Below are 23,800 nucleotides of genomic sequence, written 5' to 3' on the forward strand. Positions count from 1 at the left end.
CCGCGTTTCTTCCTCCGGAGGTGCGCGGGTTAGCTGACTGTGCATCCGTTGAAACCGGATGACAAACTGTGGGATGCTCACGCCGGGGTCCTACTAAATTGTGTAAAATAAGCCCACCATTTCTCGCTGATCCACCTCCTTCTGGAAGAAGTGCAAGAATTTGTCTTTCAGGTCCGCAAAGGTGGTGATAGTGCTGCGATCCTGCGTCTAGTGCCATTTGCCAGCCGGTCCTTCTAATGTCACGCCGAATTCGGCTATCTTAGATCGTTCTTCTTTTGCCGCGGTTAACCGTTGTGACACATGGTTTGCTTCCCATGTTTGTTCAAATGCGTGAACGTGGGCCTCCGCGTCCGGGTCATCCCGATACTTGGAGTATTGGAACGGCATGTCGTCGTCCGGTGTCGGTACGCGGTCTGGCGGTGTTGGTAGTCTTTCCTGTTGTTCCGCCGGCGTTTGAGGTCTTTGCCGGTTTTCCTTTGGTGTTGCCGCCTCGACTTCTGGTGTTGGAGGTTTTTGCCGGTGTACTTCCGTCTCCGGAGGTTGCTCCCTGACGAGTGTCGGAAGTTCTTGGTCTGCCAACTCTGGTTCCGGTGTCAGTAAAGTATCCGACCCCTCGTCCTCGGGTCCTCCTGGGGTGTCGTTACTGCTGCGATAGTTCGTATGCGCGCTGTAACCCCCTTCCGAATCTGATTCCGGTGCTGAGAATGCTTCGGATTCGCCTTCTCTTCCGGCCAGGGCCTGGAGAAGGGTTTCCGCTTCTCGGAGGCTACTTAAGTTGCTTCCTTCGTCCAGGTAGGCGTTCTGTTGCAAACGGAGTGACTCCTCCGCCACTTTCCGGATCACTTTGGAAAATGATCGATCCGTTTGGATTTCTTCCACTGCTTGCTGAAAAGCCTCTCGTCGTCGTCTCCATTCAACAAGTCTTCGTGCTCTCTCCGTAACCGAGTCGTCTGTTGGCCTCGTCATCCATTCCTGCCACTGTTCTCTGCGATAATGCAGGAATCGTGGTCGCCAAAAACTGTGTTATTGCTAGGGCCGGACAATAGCCTAACACAAGGTGTCCACTTAAGACACGTCACCAAAGGGTGGTACGGCAGAATGACTTACGACACAACGCTTAATTAGACCTTAACCGATTACTTAGCCATCCGTAATTAACACACGTAAGATATGACAATAATCACAGAAAGGTAATCAACACTTGAAGATTAAGACCATAAGCTTTATTAATTATCCGCTATTGATTACATTGTAACCGGGCCTTTATATAGGTCTCCGGTGCGAAATACAAAACGGTGCCAAACGGCACCTTTACGGAATCGTTCTAGATCCGGATCGGCATACCGATTCCGGTCTATCCGTCCACATCTTCTTATATAATAATATGTATATATTAAAACTACTAATTCCAACAGTTCCCGAACAACTATTCCTTTTACACTCTGGTTTGGAGTTTGGACCTCCTTTAGCCTTCTTTGCCGGCCGGTAACACTTTCGAGCACGGAGGCGGAATATAGGGGCGCAGCCGTAGCTGCGTGTGAAGCCGTGTGGCTCAAGAGGATTTTGAAGGATCTGGGCGTACCCATCAAGGATATGACTCCCCTTTACTGCGACAACATGAGCAGTATCTATTTGGCTCAGAACCCGGTGTTCCACGCACGGACAAAGCACATCGAAGTGCACTATTAGTTCATCTGAGAGCGCGTTCTAGCTGGCGATGTTGACCTACAACACATTAGCACCAATCTTCAAACGACCGACATCTTCACTAAAGCATTAGGGGTCGACAAGTTATGGCAATTCATGACCGATCTCGGCTTGACGATCCCTGACCCTGCCAAGCTTGAGGGGGAGTACTGAAGACACTACGCAATAACGCGTGGATTACGCAACCGCGCAACGAAGCCACGAAGAGCCGATCTACCGCGCAAAGCCGCAAAGAAAGACGCAAGCCGAAGCACAGACTTTGCAACTACGCACAACGCAAGCTGGAGCACGGATTCCGCAACTCCGCATAATTGCGAGTCGACGCGGACTCCGGAATGCGAGTCGAAGCAGATTTCGGATACCATCTAAAACCGACCCGACTTGAGCTTGAGGGGGCATGTTGAGAATCAAGCTCAACTTGGTCTAGTGTGTGAACTCGCCTTGAGAGTGAATAGACACTCCAACGGTCAAGAAACATCATTATGTCATCTCTTTGTATTCTAGCATTTAGTATAAGTCATAGAATCATATTCTATGACACATAACTTATGAGCTTTCACATTCCCCATGCTCCATGAGTCTTGTAGTTAATGAAGAGAGAGGGTGACTATATAAAGCACCCTCCTCCCACCTTGTATTAAGTTGAGTCTTTCTCCTTTGTTAAATACTTACCTTGTGTATACTCTGTGTCTTACTCCTTGTCTCTCTCACACACACTCTCTCTCTCATACACACACACACACACACAGTTCACACCTATTCCGCTACACAAGAATCATACCCAATTTTTTACATTATATTTCTAGAGAAATACATTATAGTTTTATATGTATAGATATGGGATCAAGTGCGATAACGCTTTCTTTCAAGAAATTGGTTGACCTCATGTTCCGACCTTCATGACTGTAAGGAATGACAAAAATGCTTTGAAGGCACAACGTTATTGTGCTTGGGAAGCCTAAACTCAGGCAAGGCAATTTATGCTAAAATAAAGAGTAACACCACTAAGATATCCTCCAAGAAGAGCGTAATTTAGGACAAGGTCAGTAACAAAGGAGTATATTTCAAAACAAGTAATGGGTTCACATATGCGCTACAAGTTGATCACTTCAAGGTTTTAATCAATCAAGAAACGTGCAAGTCCCAAACATGTAGGATAGAACCCGTTTCTCGTGTTGAGTAGAGCTACTAGAGTTTGGAAGAAAAAATCCCCTAAAGCACAAGATTTAGGGCAATGTAAGTGACAATTGACCACACTCTCGTCGGTAAAGTAAAGGATGTCTCAAGCAAAGAAAACCAGTGCCTAGGTAAATGTGCACAATATGTAACCTAACTAGAGACCCCAACAAAGGCATGGCTACCATTGGGCAAGTTAAAAGGTTGTCACAACATAAAGAAGACACACACAACAGAAGAAGGGCACTGTTTGTGGCTAATATAGATTTCCTCTTCCCCTAAGAGAGCAAGACTAAAGCAAGAAACAAAACACACATGACCAACAATACCCTCAACAATGCACACACCTAATACCATTCGAACACAAAAAGAGGGCACATAAAACATAAATGAACCTTGTGACAACTAACCACAAAATGTTTTACCTTTGGAGACATTTTTCATCACAAATAATAATCGCTTTGGGGACTTTGTTAAATCAAATTAACTACTTAGATTTTCCTTTGACTTAGGCTTAGGTAAAATACTTGGGATTGTAAAAAAGGGGGTGGGGGAGGGGTAGACATTGGAGGTTTTTCAAAGGTTTATTAGAAAAGCTATAAAAGCATTTATTTCTTTGTTTTTCCTTTGATTATCTCTTGTCGTGCGAGCTTTAATCTCCTTTTAATTCTCCCTCCATCTTATCCTTCATATGTTTGCCTCTCACAAGTCTTTATAACCACCTTCATAACATGTAGTTGTCTAGGATTGCTTCAATGTTCATTTGTCGTTGCATCAATTGTGTGCCACACTAATAGATAAAATGCCTTGAACAACCAAAAGCCTCAAAAGAAACATTTGGAAGCCTCAAACCAAGAAAATCTTTGAATGAAAGACTCCGATGAAAAACAATAAGACTTAGAGAACCAAAAGCCCATTTGAGTCTCCTGGCCATTCCCTCGTTGGGTATTTGAACCCTTGAAAACCCCAAAGAAAAGATTCAAATGACCTGAACAATTTAAAAATGGTGTACTACTTTACTCCATTTTTTACGATTGGTGTGGAATGTTTGTATGCATTATCATTTCCAACAAGGTAGTCAAAATCCCTCACGTACCTAGCACAACAATAGTATTAGAAATAGTTGGTGTTCACCACATAGGTGTGCATTGAATTATGTTTTAGATTTGGTATTAGACCATGGGAAGTTTCATGAGGTTCCAACCTACTATAATGTAGACATTAGTTTGGTAATTATAATGGAAATCTTCCACAATGGACCACATGTAGAGTTCCATTTCTTAGAGGAAGATATTCAAGACGTCCTCCATTTCCTTAAAAACAGTGCCTCCTTAAAGTCATTCCCAACATTATCTTCTCCCACCTTGGCAAAGTTCCAAGGTAATGAAGGGTAACAATTGATGGAAATATTGCAACCATTTCACAATATCTATTAAGTGTTGGCCATATCAACAATCGTAACCCTTTGGATAATATACAACGTATCAATCGGCATAGTCGATCGTCCACAGTATCGACGATCAACGTGAAAAGGCATCGCAAGAGAGTAAGTTGAGTGAAGCTTGTCAATATTCAAGCTCATGCTTATGTAGAACACATCTTCATGCGTAAACACGCCTATTGTGCGTGTAATGAGAACAAACTATATATTTAGACTTAGTATAGTGTGCAATATGTTCTCTAGAGAAAATGCATTAGGAAGTGTTGGAGTAGGTACTCTTTAGGAGTTAATATATTTATATGCTCCAGCCCAAAATTGAGCTTTAATATATTTATACCAACCTTTGAGTAAAGGAAAGAGGTGAGGATAATAATATATGTATACCATTGGTAGATATCTCATACAGCTAAATTTTACCTTAGGTTTTTTGTAAATTTTGCCTTATGTTTTGTCAAATTTGCCTTAATTTTTTTGTCAAATTTGTCTTATGTTTTGTTAAGGTACTGGTTACATAATCTCTTAGAAGTTGAGATGATCAGAAGATCTGAAAGAAGAGAGCTCTGGCTCACCAATAGAGTCTCAACAATGTCTCATATTGATGCCATTCTCTGTAAATGCCCCACATTGTTACCGATATCTTCTGATGATACAACCTAAACCCTAAACCCTAAACTTTGCCTGCTTAGTTCTTTGATTCCCATTTCTGTAACAAGATACATCCTTCCCTCCAAAATTGACCATACTTTTCATATCTCTTGTTCATAGTCAGATTAATCTGTTGGGCCATGTTTGCCCTGTCTTGATTCCTGCTCGTTTAATCCATCACATGCATCACAATGATTGTCTGACATCCATCCATCCATCCCTTGAAGAAATACACCAAATTGGCTTTCTATTAACTAATTGGGGAAGAATATCAGATTCCCACAGGAATAGGAGCAGTTCATAGCTGAACTGCAAAATGGTTGCTATTTAGTTTTCATGAGTTGCCTCTACACACTTATCCATGCCTACCTTTAAAGAGCTATTCTGAGAAATTCTTGACAAATACATTTGGAGCTCTTAATGGTGCTTATATTCTCTGCTCTATGCCTTACATTGTCTTTCTTGGGAAGAGAACATCTCTATGTTGTCTGAATTCAGCAGATTAGTTTCTAATAAGCAATTAAGATCAGGCAAATGGTAAATCTATCAAGGAAATTAGCCCTAACCCATTTTTTGGTTGAAAGTTAACTTGGAGGAGTGCTTAGCTAAGGCAATTAATTGCCCATGGAAATTGCATAACCATCACTTAATTTCTTGTTTGAATTCCACCAACCATTTCTGGCTAAACTTAAGGGGTGCCTAACTTAGGCAATTAAGTATAAATGGAAGTGAATTAACCATTTCATTAATTTTTCTGCCTCAATTTGACCAACCCATGTTATTCTGAATCCTATAACATTTCATTTGTAGGCATCCCCTAAAAACTTAGAGACTTTTGAGAGAAAATCTTTGTGAGGTGCTAAGTGTTTGTGTGTAAACACTTTGTATATTTTCTCCCTTTAGTGAAATGATTTGAAACAGGAACTAGAGGTGTAGGCACAATTGGCCGAACTCTCTATTATCAAAGTTGTGTGTATTTTATTTTGCACTATTAATTATTGCTCTCACTAATCTGGTTTATAAGGAAATTTGTCGTACTTTCTTCGAACATAATTAACGCGTTTATTAAAGCGATTAATCACATCGGGCGATTATTCGACAAGTGGGAAAATTAGAAATAATAACAAAGTAAAATGTAAGCACCATATACGGTTTCACTAATTGTAACTTAATTATCGTAAATAACAATGAAAACAACAATATACAGAAAAGTAAAAGCAAAGTTAAGGTTGGTGGGTGATTCTTCCTCACTTATAATGTGTGATAAAGCTACTTCTCACTAGGGTGTTCTCCTTGAGAACTATCTTGCGGTCAAATGTCCACAAATGTACCACTGTCTACCCTTTTGTTGGCGAGATGGACGAGATAGAGTGTCGATCAATCACTCTTGACCTACTAATAATGTATAAGATAACTACTAGAGTAAAAGATAATCCTACTTTACGATCTATTTCCCTTCACATGGTTAAATAGTTACTTCACTTATGAGAGATTTTACCATGGCCCAAATACTAGAGAAATATCCAACACGGTTAACCTTCCATTAGTCTACAATTTAAGCCCCTAGGCTGAGTGCAACGAGGAAGAACCTCTACAACATGCTTATCATTTCACCTTTATAGTTCTTCCTTATTCATTGTTATTATAAATTTGTCACTTTCATATTTGGGACTACGGAGAGAGTAAAAAGGTTTATAGATATTACATTTATACCAATTATAATCTCAGGTTTTCTCTTTCTATGCTTCCTCAATAAAGGTAATATCTGTAAAGGTTTACAATATTACCTATACTACCTTTATAACCCCCCCATTCCCATTTTTCTCTCTGGCAAAAGCACACACTTGTTATGATTTCTTAATCTCCTTTATCTATTATCTATGTCATAGTACGTAATATACTCAAATGCATCGGCAAACATTCTTTTTCTTACGAATGCGTATGTTATCAAATTGTTCTTATGTTCTTTTATACACTTCTTACCTTAAAAAAATTACCTTATAATAAATAATGAACACGAAAGTATAGTATTTACCATGCTTTGAGGGAGTTTACCATCCTCAAATGATTGAAACAACCTCGAATGCGAATGAACGTATGGTACGTATGGTTCAAACTATGATCTACGTAACATGTGTAGGGATAGGAACGTGCCATAAAGCCCCCCTTCCCTTTTCATAATCAACAAATATGAAAGAGAGAGAAAGAGAGCTTTTTTTGCTTTATTTAATTGTACGTATAAATAATATAATTAGTGTTGGGCTTCAACAAATACATATATAATTAAAAATGTACCACAAAGCAATATCCGTCTTCTAACAGAAAATTCACTCTTATTGATACAAGCTATAACCCATCCTTTTTTCCGTCATCCCAACCATTGCCTCCATCATATTCTTATCGATGTGACAATTGAGGAGACTAATCGACTATGCTGACAACTCAAGTTCAAGAGTAACAGTATCACACTTTAGTACAACGTGCTACATTCAATCACATTCGAGTAAGACTGTCAAATTGGTCCACTCCCTACACACAATCCACCCACAATCACAATGTTCACATTGCATTACAAAAACATATAGTAAAAATTTTGAACATCGAGTGTCACCACTCAATCCTATATATACTATATACAAATGTTTTACTTTTGGTCCCAAAGATCATATTTGACCTTCGAGCACAATAATAATTTTGATCTATCTATACTCTTCTTCAACAATTTGCGCAAACACACACAAAAACGCGGATTGATTTCGTCCTAGTTTCCTACAGTTGTAACTGGTTCAAATATTTATTTGAAGAAGAAGAAGAAGAATTTTCTCTTCTCATGCGGTCGTCCCACTTGTTATATTCCCGTGGTGCGCGTCATATTTCAGTATAGCTTTATATTTTTGTTATATGTTTTCTCAACTAAGGAAGTTCCGAAATACAAGAGCATGAAAATGAAGGGCGCACTTATGTCGTGATTTAGTATAAAGTAAAGGGCATAACAGACACGTATGTATGTGGGTCATATATATTGCCTGTCTGGTCCGAGCTTCGAATAAGTGTTAAAATCTATGCAATGATATTATATGCATATGTATGAATGTGTATACATATACACATACATACATATATGTAAGTTTTGTAATTCTTGAAATTAGGGGGAGGGGACACAAATATAAATATGCTCAAAATAAGGGGACATACATATACACACATAAATTCAATTGGGTTGACTACCTCACCAGTTGAGCTAAAAGCCTAAGACTTGTTCTTCTCCCTATCTTGACTTTTGGTTCTAGACCTTCCCCCCTCCCCTGTTTCTCTGTGATCCTAAAGAAACAGAAGAAGCAGCAGCAGCAGCAGAAGAAGGACGAGGAGGAGGATCAGAAACAACAACTCTAGTACCTGTCTGTCTTCACCATGGATAGGCCCCACAGGAAAAAATTGAGGTATGCAATCTTATTGGCAATCTCTCCCTGTATGTTTCCGAGTTTTTGCATTTGCACAGAGTAAATCAGCAATCCATTAATTCCATCAGGAAATCTTTGTCATGGTGCTATGCTAGTATCCAAGTGTGCAAAATAAGAGATTTGAAGCTTATTCTGTAGCTTTTGTTTATCTAATAGTGAACAAAACTCAAACTAAAAGGAAAATCAGATGAAACACCATAGAGAAACATAATGTCTGCTGGTCATTTGATAATGAATATGACGCAGACTTGAGAAAAAACTAAAGAGAAAATCAGAAGAAGCACCACAGACAAACTTTTTTTCTACAAGTAAAATGGATTATAAAAAAACAAGATTTAAACAATAATATCTTATGTAAAAAGAAGCTTTTGTGACGGTGGTAATCAGTGAATTGCATACTTAACTAAAAAGAAGATAAACAATAGAAAATATTTCTTAAATTGGTTTTGTGGTTGTGAAATGTATACTTAGTGAAAGGGAATATTTAATTTCTTATATTTGATGACCCAAATATCGCATATTACATTTTGTGACTAAAAATGACTCTCTATACCACATGTAATTGCATAATTATCCCATGTTTTTTGCTTGTTTGTTTCAGGTACAAAGATGGGCTTTTCACTTCTGAGAAGAAAACACTTCCTTCCACACATATGTCGTTCCCATTTTATCACATGAGAAAAGGATCTCAATATTCCAAACATAAAGATGAGCGTGACTTGTCTAAGGAATTCCAACTTCAGGAAGATTACCACGCTTCGGAAATGAAAATTTTTGATCCTGACAGTAGGATTGTGCAACAATGGAACAAAGTATTTCTTCTGTCGTGTCTGGTGGCGCTATTTGTAGATCCTTTCTTCTTTTTCTTGCCCGAAATAGGGGAAAATGGTCGGTGCATTAAGATTGAAAAAGGGTTAGAGATTGCGGTAACAGTTGTCCGCACAATTACAGACACATTCTACCTTTTACATATCGGTCTCCAGTTTCGGACGGGGTATGTTGCACCGTATTCCAAAGTTTTTGGAAGAGGAGTGCTTGTGGTTGACTCGATGCTCATTGCAAAGCGTTACTTGTCTGGACCATTTTGGTTAGATCTTCTAGCTGTCCTTCCGGTTCCACAGGTAAGAAAAGCACCATCCTCAGTACATAGATAAGGATTTTTCTCAATTCATACCTAAACAATCTCATATGTGGTATTATTCATTAGAACAATGAAACAATTGGGTTTGATTGTTAGAAAACACATGTTTCTTTTTTTGGAGAACACACATATTTGAATGCTCACAATGGTTCAACAAACTTGCCCACTAGATCATCATGTGAAGAATGATTAAAAAGGTGCAATGATTTGAAGCTGGAATATTTGAAGCATATCCATGATTTCAATCATCATAAAATTGAATGAAAAAAAATCCAAAAATGAACTAAAGAATTTCTGGGCTGAGTTATAAGGTCAAAGAATAGAACATTTGATCACCAATAGCAACTAGATTGCATTTTACACTCTGACTTTCTGATTGAATATGGAAAAAGAAAAAAATCTTATCTTATTACCTATTACAATGTTTATTCATAATGATGATCTTTTCCTACTGTACTTCTAAAACTCCCTTACTAAAATTTATCCTGTGATTGATGGGGTTCTATTCTTTGATTGCCCAAGGGCAAAAGTTCTGCCATTGTGCAATATAAAATGCCTTTTTCCACCTTTCTATAAACAGTTCATGCATTTCTTTTGGACCTGGAGTCTGAGAAATACAAATATTGCTCTAGTAGGGATAGTTGTCTGTTTTTCTATATAATAAATTTCTCACATTGCTTTGCATTGTTGTTTCCAACAAAATGAGTTAGTAAAAAATTGCTTCACGGATTTCTTTAAAATTTGATTGCAGATATGTTGCTAGCCTTTTAGCTGCAATTTTGGGAACGTTTATTTTTCTACTCTGAATTAAAAAGACTATCTATTCAAATTTTCTCATGTTTCTTGAACAATGCGCTAATGTATTATTAGTTTTGATGGGATTCATAGGTGGCTATCTGGCTGTTTGTTGGATTCTTCAATACACCACCTGCATATTTTACAAAGAATGCCTTGAGATTCATTATCTTCTTTCAGTTTTTCCCAAGACTGTACCTTGTATATAAGTTATTAGAAAAGATCGTGAAGTCAACTGGTGTGGTAACAAAAACAGCATGGGCCGGTGCTGCATACAACTTAGCTCTTTACATCCTTGCTAGCCATGTAAGTCCATTGGATTCCCGTTTTTACAAAGTTAAAATTTCTATTTATATTTTTAGGGTAATTAGAGACTGAAAAGTGTGTTTTTTGTTGCTTGATTTGCCATCAGTTGATTGGAGCATCCTGGTATTTTCTGTCCATTGAACGTATTGATACGTGCTGGCGTCGACAATGTCTCAAAGAGCAGCATTGTGAACATGCATTTCTCTATTGTGCGGGTGATGATGCTGGTAGGTTGGCATGGAACAGCACTACAAATATCTATGCAGAATGTCTGGATCCGAATATTTTTGATCTTGGGATTTACACGGATTTGTTTGACAAGAACATTGGATCAGCCAAGTTTTTGAATAAATATCTATACTGCTTGTGGTTTGGTCTTAGACAGCTAAGGTAAGCAAGCATATGCAGAACAAATGTTAAAGCCAACACATATTTGTTTTAATGGATGAAGTGATCTGAAATATAAAATATATAATGGGATGTGCTTTTGCAGCTCTCTGGGGCAAGGTCTTCAAACTAGCACATTCGCTGGGGAAATAATTTTCGCAGTATTTGTTGCCATTGTTGGATTGGTTCTCTTTGCACTTTTGATTGGTAACATGCAGGTATGAGACTAGTTCAAGTATCTACCATTGCTGTATATACATATACACATACACATACACATACACATACACATACACATACACATACACATACACAATGCACATACACATACACATACACATACACATACACATACACATACACATACACATACACATACACATACACATACACATACACATACACATACACATACACATACACATACACATACACATACACATACACATACACATACACATACACATACACATACACATACACATACACATACACATACACATACACATACACATACACATACACATACACATACACATACACATCACACATACACATACACATCACACAGACACACACAGACACATACACAGACACATACATATATACAATTGCATTTTTCTTGGGTCAGGCATACCTTCAATCTCTAGGGGTTCGTGCGGAGGAATGGAGAGTGAAGCAAAGTGATACTGAGGAATGGATGCAACACCGACAGCTCCCAGAAGAATTGCGCCGTCGTGTGCGACAGTATAACCAATGCAAATGGATTGCAACAAGAGGAGTCGATGAAGATTCTCTTTTGAAGAGTTTACCCACAGATCTGCATCGTGACATAAAGCGACATCTATGTCTGAATCTGGTCAAGAAGGTACTGAATGCCAGAATGAATTTTGTTATATTCCTTGGCTCATAGTTGTCAGCAGGAGGCAGAAACATGTTCCGGAGTTTCTGAATCTTGGAAATGGAAACACTAACTATTTATCAATGTAAATTATTGAATAAGTTGTGAAATGTTTAAATTTAACAAAAAGTAAAGACATAGATTTCAAACATGCATATTAACTAGAAGATGAAAACAAGAGGAAACAAGTAGAAAACAAGGTGGAACAAGTCTAGTTAGGCATACGCTAATAGATCTAAAGAGATACAATCTATATCTAAATCATCATCATCACTCTTCCCGTTGTTGACTTCATCAATGGCTAATGGGTTGAGGGGAGGCACCAATTTCTTGGATTTACCACAAATTTCAAAAGAATGACATAAAACATAGCTACCTGAAAACTCTCAAAAAAGGCAAAGAAGGTAAAAATGATGAAAACCTTTTTAAAATTAATCGTTTGAATATTTTTTGGAAACGGCCATTATGGTTGGAATGGATTTCACACTCAGCATTTGTGGCATTGCTTTTTGGGGCAGGTTCCCCTGTTCAAAGAGATGGATGACAGCAGGCTATTGGATGCTGTATGCGTTCGCCTAAAACCCGTTCTACGAACAAAAGATAGCGTGATCATGAGGGAAGGGGATCCTGTGAATGAGATGTTATTCATAATAAGAGGAAAGCTTGATAGTGTAACCACCAATGGCGGCCAAACAGGTTTTTTCAACCAAATAAAGCTAGGACAAGGTAGTTTTTGTGGTGAAGAGCTACTAACCTGGGTGCTTGATCCCAAGCCAAGTCTACATTTACCGAACTCGACCCGTACAATTGTTGCGGAGAGTGAGGTGGAAGCCTTTTCACTCACAGCTGATGACTTGAAATTTGTGGCTAAGCAATTCCGTCGCTTCCAAAGTAAGAAGCTGCAATACACCTTTAGGGTTTACTCTCCCCAGTGGCAGACGTGGGCGGCATGTGTGATTCAGGCGGCATGGAAACGCTGCAAGAAGAGGAAATCATTGTCACGGCTATGCAGCCTTGAGGAGTCAGCAGGCATGGCTACCCATAGAAATAGTTCCGATACCCACGATCATCAGTCTAATGCAACAAGACTTAAAAAGCCCGAGGAGCCTGATTTTAGTGCCAATGGTGACTACTTGCCTTCGCTGCTAGATATTTGACAATGGCCAACAAAGGACTGCTTCCCCAGTGCATATAGGTATACATATTGTTGTGTTTGCTAAGGTTGGCATTCTTGGTAAGTTTGTAACTAGACTATGTCCATGGCATGCTTGGTAGCTTTACTGGTCAGTTAACATGGTTGACAACTAGATTAGCTACAAAATGCGCTTGATAACTGGACTAGTTACATTGCATACTTGGTAACTAGGCCAGTTGCATATTAAAGCATCTGGTGGAAGTTCACAGGTTGCCCACTATGCCAGAATCAGTGTAAAATTTGCTGTCGATTAGTTCAGTTGGCTCGTAACCAATGTCAAGGTTTGCTAGAAGTACACTTTTGCTTAATTCAATCCTTTGGTCCAGCCCCTTTTATGTTTATGACTAGCCATGTATCAAGGTTAGGAGTCCATAAAAAAGAAAAAATGTGTGGCAGAGCAAATCTTTGTTATCATTATATGTTCGTCCATCAATTTGCCATCAGCCAAAGCATTTGAAGTCACTTCTACTGATTGATGTCTCACGCCACGTGTATGTGGGAAGATGCTCTTCAGCTGTAAATGTATAAAAAAACATTATTCCCTTTTGTTTTACATTCTTTGGAGCTAAATAATGTAAATGAAAATGGAAGCTTTTGAACTTCATATAAGCTTGTGGAAACAAATCAAGGTTTGTTCTAGCTAGAATGATATGAATATGTTTCGTTGGTTTACGTAAGGTGAAATGTGTTAAAGGTGTGTGTGTATAGTGAGTGTAGAAAAAGAGAAACAGGGATGAATGGATGCATTTCAATCGAGGCTCTCTTTTACAAATGTTTTGTCTGTGCAGATCTTCTCCATATTTTTGCTAGCACAATCTCTTGTCTAAAACGACTTTGGAATATAGAAGCTCGAACTAAATTTTCGAGAAACATTGAACATTATCATTTCGATGTGTAGAGGGCTCATCAGTGAATGCATTAGTGAGCATTAGTCATTAGAGAGTTTCCTTGTGTTGTATGGATGAATATTAGCTCAGACAGTGTATAGATAATAGCCAAAGCCATGTCAATAATATAACATCAACCCAAACAAGAAACATGCTGGAAGATCAAGGTTTCATCCACAGAAGAAATTTATATGCATAATCATCATGTTTTGCTAACAGATTCTACCGTTATCTTCATAATCATTCAAATAGTAGGGATGTTTGTAAAAGGAGGTGGTAAATATGTGCTCTAATTGTTACCACAATTTGTAAGGGAGATACTAGACCATGAGAGTACACTTCGGTCGACTACAATGGCACACAGATGCACAAGACTACTTCTTGCTAAGGAGGGAGATTGTGAACCAAGAGGGTCCACTCGGATTGGCTACAATAGGAACATAACATGCAAGACTACTCTCTAATGAGGGGGAGAGTATGGTAATGCTAATTAATTTTGAGAAAGCCTTTAGAATCATTGTCGATTACTCATAACGTCCAGTTAATTACTTAGACACATGATTACACTTAATTAATTTAATTAAATCTCAATTAGTATTTTAATGGAAATCAAAACACAATATAGTGGCAACAAGTTTAATTATATATATATATATATTCTCTCTCTCAAATGACATGATCTGGGCCATTTATGCCCTATATGAGCAAGTCTCTAGGTGCGTAAGATGCCCAGGTGGCCTATCCGATTGTTTCACTAGCACCATTGGTGTAAAACAGGGTTGCCCCCTATCATTGACTCTTTTTGGGATCTACATTGATGAGATCACTGATTTTATTGCTCGTAAGGGAGGCAAGGGAATAGCTATTGGGGATATGCAAGCTAGTCTCTTACTCTAAGCAGACGACATTGTCTTGCTCTCGAAGTCGGAACACGACCTACAAAAGCATCTTAATGCCCTAGATGACTTTTGTACACAACAAGGACTGGTAGTGAATCTAGCGAAAACTAAAGTCCTTATCTTTCATACATCGTCCCGAGTTAGGAGTAAATGTCACCTAATCCTCTCTCATAAACTAGTTGAGGTCGTGGGATCATATGTATACTTGGGAGTCACTTTTAGTGCTCGCTCAAGTAAATTCTCGATGGCCCACACAACCAAAGATAGGCTAACGAGAGGGTACGCATCCCTCTCACTCTTAGAGAGACAATGCCACCAGGCATACTTTCAAGAGCCACGGACTAAGGGATGGCTCTTCGACTCATTACTGACCCCTTCCCTCATGTATGCATCAGTTGTATGGGCTCCAGGGCTACCTTCTTTCATGTGGACGCAATTAGAGAGACCTTTGGTGACGATGTTATCACGTCAACTCCGAAGCAAATCAACAGTACCACCTGACATTATTAGAGCAGAGTTCAGTCTACCCCCGATGTTAGTAGAAGCACTCTTTCAAGTGGTAGTTTTATTCATCGGATACATAGTCAACCACAAGATAGGATATCCCGTCGAGCCTTTGAGGCATCCTGATCCCTACATGCGTCTAGAGACACTAGCTCTTGGTATAGCATTGTGGTGAGTTGGTTACTTGCAAACGGCATAGACATTAATAACCTACCTCCCCTTAAGTACAACCATGGGACTGATCAAACTCTAATATCTCATGAAGACTATAATAAAGTGATACGCCAAGAAATATGGCAAATTTACACTCGATATAAATGGATCACCCCACGAGAGCCACTCCTATCCAAAATGTTGTACTATAAGGAACACTTCTTGCACTTCTCTAAGTTAGGTTTTATTACACGACCAAGATATCTAGATACATTCTTGTCAAATGCACTAAGGGTGGCCATTGGACAACTTAGGATATCATCTCACCAACTTGAGATTGAGAATGGTCAGGCTAATAGAGTCCCTAGAGAGGAAAGGCTATGTAGGTTATGCCACATAGAGATAGAGGATGAGTATCACTTCACATGCAAGTGCCCAACTTATGCTGAGATACGGGCGGAATACCAAGACCTATTAGGACCCTCTCCAAACTATTAGATACCCTGAGTGTAAAGAGACTAGGTAGTTGTATCTTAGAACTAAAACAATATAGGGAGAATAAATTACAAAGTGTTAACCATAACCGATTTACTATTCATCAACATGTAACTAGTGTAATTTTTCAGGAACAAGGGGAGACGATGAATGTGGATACACCTACGCCGCTCGGCCTCTCCCTTGAGGAAGCAGAAATGCAAAGAACAACCAAACACCCTCTAATGTTGGGCTTCAAAACAAGTCAACGTGGAGTAGAAAAGATTAAGAAGATAAGGGAACGTGAACTACGTCGACTAGAAGCTATGGTTGGGGTATCTTTTACATTGGGACCACGGGCCACATCCACATCACAACCCTTTGACCTCCCGTTTCTCTTCGAGAGACTTGGATGGAAATGAAATTAGGCCTAGTTTAACATCATTTTCATTGTAGAACATGTTTTTATATAGGAAAGGCATGTTATTTTCTTAGAACTATTTAGCTTAAACTCTATTTTTATCTTATTTTTACTTTCAGTGAATGGGTAAATATCCCATTTTTTTGTAAACCATTTGTCTCATGGGCCAATTTTGGCCTTAGAAGACATTAATATATCTTTCTTTCTTTCTTTGTCTCTCTCTCTCTAAGATTACATTATTGTTTATAGAGCCAAGTAATGAGGAAGGGACTCTATGCCATGGTCCACCATCACCTCACTCATACCATTTCTTCCAACTTAACACTAAGTGGCTCGTAATCTTTAAAATAGACCCGAGAACACTTAATCTTCATAAATGTGTTTCAGCATTGTCACTAAATCATTCCCTAGGTCCAAATCTCCATGTTCCAAAACCCTGGTGGTTTTGGCTTGACACACTCACCCATGTTATTGCAATTCCCAATAGGTTATGGTCATCAAGAACTAATAATCCATGACCAAAAAACTTGAGTTAATAAACACAAATTGAGTTAAAAAGCGTGTATTGAATCCAAAAGACATTGATAACATGTCGAGTCAATAAGAACATATGATATTCATGCACATCAAACATGCGAATTGAAAACAATCCTCCATTACAAATTACAATGTAGGTGATAGTGAAACCAATCCAATCCATACAAGAGAAAAATTCAAAATTCAGATCCAAAATTTTTTTATTTAACTTGAGCCCCAATGCATAGGAAGCAGCCAAAAACGTAACAATTATGCTTTACACAACGGAAGCAGCCAAAATGCCATATTTGTAAACAATCCGTTATGTACAAATTTCTTGACAGATTTTCACTTTATTTTGAGTCTCTTTATAATTACATGCAAATCAATAGTTCTTTTGTTACATTTTACTTCATTTTAAATTCCCATATTTAACAAGCATACAAGGAACTTATCCTCAAATAATGGGTTTATCAACAACAATCTTGCAGAGCCATTGGTTCCTGAAGTCTTCATATGTATACACAATCTTACTTGTCCTGCCCCCTCAATCAAGGTTTGGTTCTTGTAAATTGTCCTTCCACCCTCAGTTAACATTTGGTTCTCTAAAGTCAGTATGTATACAACAAATTGCAACTTGTCCTTCCCCCTTCAATTAACATTTGACGTCAGAAAATGAATGGTGTTGCATATGCACACGTTGCCTTACTACTTAGGTTCTAAAGGTCTAGACATTCCAATATAGCTACCACTATATTCAAACGATGTGCGATTATTCTTTTGTCTCATGTAAGGTGACTGTTCCCCATATAGATTGGAATTACCCCCAGCCACTTCTATGTGTATTGATCCTTTAGTAGTCTCGGCATGTACGAGGGCCTCAAGTTCCTTGACCACCTCAGACATTGTGAGTCGCTCATCCGGTTGATCTTGTACACAATTTAAAGCAATCTCCACAAGTCTCTTTGCAGCCTTAACTGGATAATCCCTGAGGTTAGGATCCACGATGTCTTTAATTGCACGGTCAATCTCACCGCCTTCAAGTGCAGTCCTAACCTCTCGGACTATATATTTGCCCCCCTGAATGGGTAATCTGCCAGTAACTACTTCAAGTAACACTACACCAAAACTGTACACATCACTCTTGTCGGTGAACCGCTTGGTCATATAGTAATGTGGATCTAAGTAACCCTGCATCAACACAGAATATAATCTAAAGTTGGAATTCATATACCAAATGAAAAAGGAAATAATTACATGTATAGACATATAAATGCCAATAGACGTCCATATAAAAGGAAATACATACATGTAATACAGAATTGTACATACGTACATTCACAAGGAAATACATACATACATGTGAGGGCATCTGTACATTCACAAGGAAATATATACATGCAATACACAAATATACATACGTAAACAAGAAAATATATACATGCTAAATCAAACAAAAGGGAGGAAATATATACATGCAATACACTATTGTACATACATAAACAAGGTCAGAAATAGATTCGTGTGAGGAATATGTAACAAGGAAGAAAATGCATGCAGCACACATAAAACAAACAGATATTGTGTATGTGACTTTTAACATTGTATAGTCCAAGAGAATCAGGGAGAAGAAACAGTACATACCAGTGTCCCTTTTACTTGCATGGACACATGCTCAAGCTTGTCCCCATCAAGTACAAACTTTGATAACCCAAAATCAGCAACTCTCGCCATCAACTTGTCATCGAGAAGTATGTTGCTCGACTTGATGTCCCTGTGGATAATAGGTGGATTAGCTTCGTTGTGTAGGTAAGCAATACCCCTTGCAGAACCAAGGGCAAGTGTCATTCGTCGATCCCAGTCCATGCTAAGGCCAGTTTGGCCAACTAGGCATTCTCTTAATGTCCCGTTTGGCATATACTCATACACAAGTATTTGCTCCCCTTCTTCAAAGCAAAACCCGATCAACCCAACTAGATTCCGATGATGAACTCTAGAAAGAAGCTCTATTTCATTGGTGAACTCAGCTGCACCTTGCAATGAACCAGTACTTGCTCTCTTAATTGCCACTGCTTCACCCGAAGAGAGGAAACCCTTATATACCTGATGCCGAAAAAGAAACATCAGCGCTTTCAAATCTACACTGCAGCATGTAAGTAGCTGTGTGAACAAGTATAGATGAAATTTGTACCTTCCCATATCCTCCTTCGCCAATCTCATTACTTTGACTAAAAGCATTTGTGCACTTTGATATTTCTTCCAAAGAAAACCACCTAGCACCCTTCAACTGGGGGATAGCTGGATTCTCATCTCCAATCCACGCCGCTGTATGGGATTTAAAAATAATAATTATTCACAAATAAGTCCTCCATCTAATCTTCTATTTGTTAATAGTTATCAACATGAGGAGTTTGCTGATATCATTTGTCACAGAAATTGTGCTAAAATATGTGACATAAAAAGGTAGAAAAAATTGGGAGTTTGCTCACCAAAGGGCTTGTTCAATTTCTCTGCCTTCAAAGCTCTATTTCTTAGTTTAAAGACAAAAATCCCTAGAACCACAATAATAATCATCATAAAAGCCACTCCAACTCCGATACCGATTTTGGCACCAGTGCTCAATGGATTCCCCACATTGGCTGCATTGAATCATCAGAAAACTAAGACAAGCATGTGGAATAAAGATAAGAGCAGGAACAGAAAAGAAATCAAAGCTCCAGTACATTATGGCTATGAAGATAAATAAATGTTATATTTGGTGAAGCTATATATGTATATGTATTCTATGCCTATCTCATATGTGAAACAGTTAAGTTTAAGAAAAATGCTTACATGATGATGTATATGGTTTCCCTTTGCTCCCACAAGATAATGGACCAATTTGTGGGAACTCTACATCGTGATTTTGGAGTACATATGATAAGATGGCTGCATCAGTTGGAGACCAAACTGATGTGCTATTTGGTGGGAAAACAGAGAGCTCCATTTGATTAGTGGAGATGATATTTATCACTGCTTGGGTATCTTCTAACTGTAAGCTTGCCATATATCGACTCTCTCTCAACTCAGTTATGAACCACTCCTCGAGATCAGTGATCTTGAAATCAGTTAAGATTGGAACTTTTGTTGCATAAAAGGTACACGTGACTATCACTGGATGTGCACATTCACATCCAGAAGATGCTCGTGGGTTGACTGCATAGTCCGTAGAACACTCTTTTGTACATTCAGGAGGAGGAGTTGAAGAGGGTGCACTAGATTGTGTGATTGAACAATCAGAATTTGCATTGGCACAATAAGGGTTTCCATCCAATCTGTCAACAAAAAGATTGGAAGAGGGTGTATATCAAGATATGATTACACTATCAAGTGAACTTTTGCAGGATTTCTAAAAGTAATAACAGTCCTGCAAAATCATAATACTTACAGTAGCTCTTGTGCATAACTTCCTTTGATAACATCAGTGATATTGTTCCATGTGACATTCACAAAGTTTAGGGATGTGTTCGCTGATGTGAGGTCTAAAGTGCCATTTAATTTATTTGATGCAAATGACCTATAACAATTAGAAAAGAACAAATAGATGTCAGTCTTTCTTTCGGTACCACCGTCACATGAAAGAAGTCTTTGTAAGTATGACTTACACATTGGATAGATATGGACTGAATCCAAATACGTCAGAAGGCATGGTGCTGATTAAGTTGCTTGAGTCCATCGATCTGTAAACCACAAAGCAGTAGCTATGTCAGCATTCATATCCAAAGGATCTATATTCAATCTGATACAATATAAATTAGATGAAACGATGCTTAACAATAAGTAGAGATTTTTCAGCTTTGTTATCCAACTTGGAATCTCAGTGGCATCAAACGGGTTGCTCCCTACAATCCTGAAAACAACCAAACATGCATTGGATGATACATGAAATGAATTGATTCCTTGAATTGGACCTCCATGGTAAGACAATAAAATCAATTCTTACAGCATCTGTAGGTTTGTGTTATTGGAAAGGTCAGGCAGCTCACCACTTAGGTTGTTCATGTTTAACTGCCTGTGATTACAGAACATAATAATTTTAAGGTTTAGAACTCGAAAAAAACAATCTATCTTTACTGACATCTCAGTGTCATTACTTTTTAGTACTTACAGTGTTGTGAGATTTTTTATAGCATTGATACTAGATGGAATTGTACCATTCAAAAAATTAGATTCCAAGCATCTGCAGTCAGATTTAGCAAAATTCAGCAACAGTGTGCATTTTAGTATTAACAATAATGTTGAGAGATTTAATATTGGCATACATGATCTCTACATGAGGTAGATCCCCGATGGTTGAAGGAATGTTTCCAGTGAGGTTGTTACTATTTAACAATCTGGCCCAACATTGTTCATGTTATTTTCATGATTTGGAAAACGATAAATCTCTCAATAAGCATAATGACCATGGATATATGGATAGTAGAGGATCACTTACAAGTGTAGTAATTTCATATCCTTATTGAACATCGAGGATGGAATGCTCCCTGTAAAGGAATTGTTTTGCAAATGGCTAGTAGCATACAATGATAAAAAAATATAAAAGTGAGACAATGAATCCTTTGTATGCAAGTATATAATAACTCTCATTTCTTGAGTTGTAATAATGACTTACAAGTGTTCGGCATTTGTGAGGTTATCTAGACCACTTCCAGATTCACTAGTAGCTGATACAGGTAGAGATCCTGTGAGGCTGTTTCCAGATACATCAAGCCATTTCAAATTGTGAAGGTATCCAATGGTATCTGGCAATGGTCCTGTAAAGCGGTTCTGAGATAAACCCCTGAATTGAAATAGCATTTCATATGAAAAAAGGGAATGTCACGAATGATATTTCAGGTATTCTAGACTATACTCACAGATATTGCAAAGATGTAATGTTTCCAATCTCTTTTGGAATCGTCCCCGTGAAGTTACAAAACAGTATATAACTGATAGGATAATAGTATAGTAATGTGTTAGATACCCATCATATTGATCCCTACTCATTTTGATTTGTTGCCAATACTTACAATCTGGTTAGTTCAGTTAGATTTCCTATCTCAACAGGTAGATTGCCTCCCAATTTTGGATTGGATGAAAGGTCCCTGAGTGCAACCAAGCGTGTCTTAGAAAAGAGAACATGAACAGAAAAGCATGGAATTTATCTATTGCATTTTGATGTCATATTATACATATACAAGTATGTATATGTATATGCATATTTAAACATACACATAGGTGTAAAGGAGGTCTACACCATCAATGGAGTATTGGACTCACAAAGACATGTTTTTCCTTATGCATATATATACATATACCTGTAAAAAAGGCTTACACAAACAATGAAGGATTGGACTCACAAAGGCATGTTTTTTCTTTCAATTTGCCTCAATTCTATTATGCCCATGTAACACAAGAAAGATATGGAATAACTCACAGATCGGTAAGGGATGTCAAGTTGGCAATTGCAGGAGATAATGTTCCAGCTAAATCCTGGTTGCTAATGAGACTAGAAAAACAAATCAGACGAACACAATGATAAATAAGGCATTCAAACAAATCCTTTGTTCAAAATTCGTGGAAACAAAGTAACTAAAGAAAAAGCTACGGAAAGCAGAACAAATAGATGCCCTAAGCTTACATGCCATAGACTCTCGTAACACCAGTCGTATTTGTGCACAAAATACCAGTCCATGCTTCATCGCATGGATCCGTTTTCACATCCCAAATAGATGGTTTGTCCAACCAAGCCGACCGCAAGGCTAGAAGAGCATCCACTGCAAGAGAAGAAACGTCCTTTTTAGGATTTGCAGATCCTATTTCGGAACATCAATGCAGAGCAAAGCCCTGAACCTTAACTCTTTTACTAAAACCTAAGCCCCTGATCCTAACATTAGAAATAATCCGAATCCTAACAATAATAACATTATCCCTAACATTAACACTGATCCTAACCCTAACCCTATCCTTATAAAATCCAGACTAATACTAGCACTAACACCAGACTTGTATGCATCTGTAGAAACAGATTCGATGCTCTTGTTTGGCCATTGTTTCAGCACGATTGCGATAAAACAAGACACTAAAACACAAAAGAGAAGGTTTACCATCTGGTTGATGGGTAGCAGAATTGGCGATGGTAAAGACTGATAGACCGAGGAGGAGGAGGAGGAGAGGAAGGTGAGTTGTTTCCTGGATCCTTGAAAGATGATACCGTGTGCATGTTTGGACATGCTGATGCATCTGTAAAAGAGACAGAGACACGCAAAGAGAGACAGAGAGGAGAAGGGGTCTTCTTCTTCTTCTTCTTCTTCTTCTTCTTCTTCTTCTTCTTCTTCTAGGAAAAGAAAATCAGAGCAAATAGCAGAGTAATTGTTCAAGAGTTCTTCTTCTTCTTATTCTTCTTATTCTTCTTCTGCTTCTAGGAAAAGAAAAACAGAGCAAATAGCAGAGTGATTCTTTCAAGAGTTTCTTCTTCTTCTTCTTCTTCTTCTTCTTCTTCTTCTTTATTCTTCTATGGAAAGAAAAACAGAGCAAATATAAAATGAGTAAATTTTCAAGAGTTTTTGAACTAGTCCAATAAAGACTTTTCCAAGTGAAGCCTCCACAAAATTTAAATGGATGGAATGACTCATGTGTGGACATGTATTCATTATTTGTATACATACATATATGTATGTACACCTCAACTCCATTCAATCTCTACACCCTCCCTGACATGCTCTTCTCGATGGGCTATGATTCTTCTTGCACGCGCATCTTAGCCTGAGGAA

The 23,800-nt window shown here is 38.3% G+C and overlaps 2 protein-coding genes across 4 annotated transcripts; one reads left to right on the forward strand and one right to left on the reverse strand.

Annotated features, from left to right (window-relative positions):
- Positions 1-8,275: 8,275 nt before the first annotated feature.
- LOC147855818 (protein CNGC15b-like) lies at positions 8,276-13,794 on the forward strand. 3 transcript variants are annotated; one of them, XR_015530785.1, is made up of 8 exons: positions 8,276-8,409; positions 9,032-9,551; positions 10,460-10,672; positions 10,779-11,062; positions 11,166-11,277; positions 11,691-11,927; positions 12,479-13,176; positions 13,208-13,794. XR_015530785.1 is itself a non-coding variant. In XM_087330034.1 (8 exons), the coding sequence occupies exons 1-7, from the start codon at positions 8,381-8,383 to the stop codon at positions 13,115-13,117; spliced, it is 2,034 nt and encodes a 677-aa protein (XP_087186160.1). In that variant the 5' UTR covers positions 8,276-8,380; the 3' UTR covers positions 13,118-13,155; positions 13,365-13,794. The 3 variants fall into 3 exon arrangements, 2 of the variants coding, with proteins under 2 accessions (XP_087186160.1, XP_087186159.1); XM_087330034.1 differs by having other exon boundaries at positions 12,479-13,155; positions 13,365-13,794; XM_087330033.1 differs by having other exon boundaries at positions 12,479-13,794.
- Positions 13,795-17,331: 3,537 nt separating this feature from the next.
- On the reverse strand, positions 17,332-23,314 carry LOC147855819 (leucine-rich repeat receptor protein kinase HPCA1-like). Its single transcript, XM_087330173.1, has 18 exons — positions 23,135-23,314; positions 22,669-22,804; positions 22,465-22,536; positions 22,058-22,132; positions 21,905-21,976; positions 21,661-21,828; positions 21,484-21,558; positions 21,311-21,382; positions 21,157-21,228; positions 20,992-21,060; positions 20,824-20,898; positions 20,654-20,728; positions 20,437-20,565; positions 19,842-20,323; positions 19,499-19,648; positions 19,201-19,334; positions 18,654-19,112; positions 17,332-18,200 (listed from the first exon to the last, which is right to left on the reverse strand). Exons 1-18 carry the CDS (start codon positions 23,268-23,270, stop codon positions 17,718-17,720), a joined length of 2,934 nt encoding a protein of 977 aa, XP_087186299.1. The 5' UTR covers positions 23,271-23,314; the 3' UTR covers positions 17,332-17,717.
- Positions 23,315-23,800: the final 486 nt, after the last annotated feature.

Source organism: Azolla caroliniana, unplaced genomic scaffold, assembly GCF_043228905.1.
Source record: "Azolla caroliniana isolate FFs.n. ecotype wild unplaced genomic scaffold, voAzoCaro1.0.p SCAF_14, whole genome shotgun sequence".
Classification (NCBI taxonomy): Eukaryota; Viridiplantae; Streptophyta; class Polypodiopsida; order Salviniales; family Salviniaceae; genus Azolla; species Azolla caroliniana.

What these genes read in the sequence shown, in the direction of transcription:
- LOC147855819 (XM_087330173.1), bottom strand. Translation starts at nt 23,270, where the DNA reads ATGCATCAGCATGTCCAAACATGCACACGGTATCATCTTTCAAGGATC. An exon ending in TTGACATCCCTTACCGATCT is followed by an intron (nt 22,133 to 22,464) that starts GTGAGTTATTCC and finishes GGTTGCACTCAG; the next exon opens with GGACCTTTCATCCAATCCAA. An exon ending in ATTACATCTTTGCAATATCT is followed by an intron (nt 21,829 to 21,904) that starts GTGAGTATAGTC and finishes ATTTCAATTCAG; the next exon opens with GGGTTTATCTCAGAACCGCT.
- LOC147855818 (XM_087330033.1), top strand. Translation starts at nt 8,381, where the DNA reads ATGGATAGGCCCCACAGGAAAAAATTGAG. An exon ending in CCCCACAGGAAAAAATTGAG is followed by an intron (nt 8,410 to 9,031) that starts GTATGCAATCTT and finishes TGTTTGTTTCAG; the next exon opens with GTACAAAGATGGGCTTTTCA. An exon ending in CTGTCCTTCCGGTTCCACAG is followed by an intron (nt 9,552 to 10,459) that starts GTAAGAAAAGCA and finishes TGGGATTCATAG; the next exon opens with GTGGCTATCTGGCTGTTTGT.